We start from the raw sequence: 2,826 nt of genomic DNA on the forward strand, positions 1-2,826 counted from the left end.
TACAGAAAATTTAGATCATGTGTAATTCCAGAGCACTTGTTTCACAAAGGAGTGAATTCCCCATCCTGTTCGAGATCAACTCTCCAAACAGAGGCAACTGCACAAAGACAACTCATCTGTCATCACCCATCTACAAAAATAAGAATTGCTTTCTGTCTTAAAACAAACAGAAAGCATACACATTTAGTATCTGTTTCATACCAGTATGACTTGTCTAAATTATTTAATCTTTTATGAGCTGCACAGACAGCAAGTTTGAGAATATTGAGTAAATAGGGCAGTATTTCCGTAAACAAATGATCGCCATTATGTTCTGGTCAGGCAGATCACAACACAAGATCCAAAGCAAAAACCTCCTGATGTGCTGAAAGAACCTATTCCCAGAGGATCTGCATCGACCCTGAGCTCTGGTTCAGTTTCTTTTGGATCATGCCAAGTTTAAGAGCTCTGATTTAGTTCAGACTTGAGTTCAGACCTCCCCATACCTCCCAAAAGATGGTATAAAAGGGAACCTTTCAGACTGCTGTACCTTCCTTGGTAACATGTATTACACACAGGATCTTAGACTGGTCAAGTCTCTGCATTACAGCAGTGCTTATAATCGGTAAGTAACTGTGATGTTCTGTAAGGAAATTACATTAGTGCATTAAAAAAGCCAACACGACAACATTTAGCAATGTGTTTTCATGTTCAAAACATCCCAGTAATGTATTTCAACATGTCCTGGAGCCAGACAGAAACTGGGAATTCATCATAATTGATGAATACTGCTACTAGCCTGCTAGGAAAATTGTCAGTGCCTGTGCCGACCTGGAGCCTCCAAGTTCTGTACAGTGAGGTATGCTCCCTGCTTTCTTCTCCTGAGATGATGTATCTAACAGAAGCTGCATGACTTGTGGCCTAGTGCTCTTCAGGAGGATCTGAAGTGACCCATCATCCCAAATAAGCCAGTCCCACTACTTCCTCCAAAGAGGCTGGAGAGGGAACAGCACTTTGCAGGCTATTAATCTTCTCCTGATTAGGAGCAAAGAGTTAAGTGACAGTCTAGAACTTGTATCTCAAATGTGACAGTAGGTGTGGGTTTCAGTGGTTAAACCTAAGTGTCCAGTACATTCGGGATGCTCTAGGGTAACCATGAAACCCATCAGAGGCTGGCAGACATGGCACAGGATCTACTGCAGACCATCTGGAGAAGTAGTGGAAAGCCAGAAGGGTACCCCTGGGCTTCTAAAATGACATTATACATCTACAATTAGGTACCTGAATCCTGCTCTGCATTGCAGTAAACAATGCTCTTTAATAGTGGCTGGGACATTTTGTGGTTGATGAAGAAAGTGATGCAATGCTATTTATTAACAGCTTTACTGTGAGCGCTGGGACACTTCCCAAATGGTAAAAGGACACCCAGAGGCAGGACCCTGTAAGGTGTCCTCATTTGCCACCTCACTGACACAAAGAAGTGCCTCAGCTTCCCTTCACCTCCACTCCAGCCCCCACGGAAATCCAGATGACAGTTCCAGAGGGGAGCTGCAGCATCTCCCAGGATGCTCTGTATGGCTGACTGAAGATTCAGGACCCCGGGGCTGAGCTGATGCTTGCCAAAAAATAAAGGTCATGTCTGCTGCAGCCGGAGTAGGTCAGTGTCAGGCTCGATCCCTGTGCTGCCAAGCCCTGCTGCCACAGTGACTCAGGAGCCCCTTTGCATTGCCCTCTGCTGCTGGCCAACAGCAAAAAAGGGAGACTAAACCAAAATGTTTTTAAAAAGTGAAGGGGATTCAGGTGCTGTTGCAGACATACAGTGAGCTTCCTGGGATCAGCCTACATCCACCTTCAGGTGAATCTTCCATCTGGGGCTTTACAACCTCCAGACCACCTTCTGCATGTTCAGCAAGCACCATCTCAAGACAGGCAAAGCATAAGCACATCTGTTTTGGCTAAGTGAAAACAAAAAGCTATTTTTTACTGCCCCGGGGCTTACTGGTAGAGTCCAGAGTCTCCCATGGGAAGTCTCAGAGCCTGATAAAATACTGCTCTAAACTGGTCCAACCTCTCAGCCTCACCACATCCAGGGAAACCTTTTCCTGGAGGTAACGCAATTCAACCTTCAGATGAGCTCAGAGCTCAGCCCCTCCTGGGAAGAAGCTGCCAGCTGCACCAGAAGTATGAATAGAGGCTTTTGCAAAATGGATGACTGTCCACTAGGGAAATGAAACACACCTCCCTCCTCCCCACCTCCCTCCTATTGCACACTGAATTGCAGCCAGCGTCGTCGATGCTTTAAACTGCAGCTCTTACCTGCAAGGCTTCCAGAAACCTGAAAGAGCCAAGCCTGCGGCCACGGGGAACCAGACAGAAAGTGGCATTGTGCAGCATTTCACGGTAATCATACCTAACAAGAACAAGGGAGAAAAGAGAAAATTCAATTAGAGGTGAGTCCTGGAGTAACTGAGCGTGAAAATGCAAACAGCTGTTGAGACACATCTGGATAAAATCATCCCCGACCAGGTTAACTAGTTCCCTGTATGCATGCGTGTGTCAGACATCTCCCAAGCTCCTTTTTGTTCATCCTAAGGAGCAACCACCATGGGAGAGAGCTGGGGAGACTGGTAATGAAACTAAGAAGGAAGGAAATAATTTTGCTTTTGCAATAATCAGCTATTTCTATATAAAGAGGTGCGCATGAGTTCTAACAACAAACGTATATTCTGATACCCAAAGCTTTGTTGCAGCACTTCTGTGACCCTGATTTCTATTCAAATTGAGTCAATAAGTCATGCACAACTGTGTTCATTTCTGCACAAGAGGTTTGTACAAAGCAAAAAATAT

At 45.1% G+C, this 2,826-nt stretch overlaps 1 protein-coding gene across 1 annotated transcript in view; it reads right to left on the bottom strand.

Moving 5' to 3' along the window:
- Positions 1-2,389, bottom strand: part of LOC104527502 (exostosin-1) — a gene marked incomplete at both ends in the record, with an annotated part of 22,788 nt that extends 20,399 nt beyond the window's left edge. The window contains one exon of the mRNA XM_010171235.1: positions 2,296-2,389. Coding sequence (XP_010169537.1) covers positions 2,296-2,389 — 94 coding nt within the window. The remainder of the gene's footprint in view (positions 1-2,295) is intronic.
- Between the last annotated feature and the right edge of the window lie 437 nt (positions 2,390-2,826).

Source organism: Antrostomus carolinensis, unplaced genomic scaffold (genome assembly GCF_000700745.2).
Source record: "Antrostomus carolinensis isolate BGI_N321 unplaced genomic scaffold, ASM70074v2 scaffold13167, whole genome shotgun sequence".
Classification (NCBI taxonomy): Eukaryota; Metazoa; Chordata; class Aves; order Caprimulgiformes; family Caprimulgidae; genus Antrostomus; species Antrostomus carolinensis.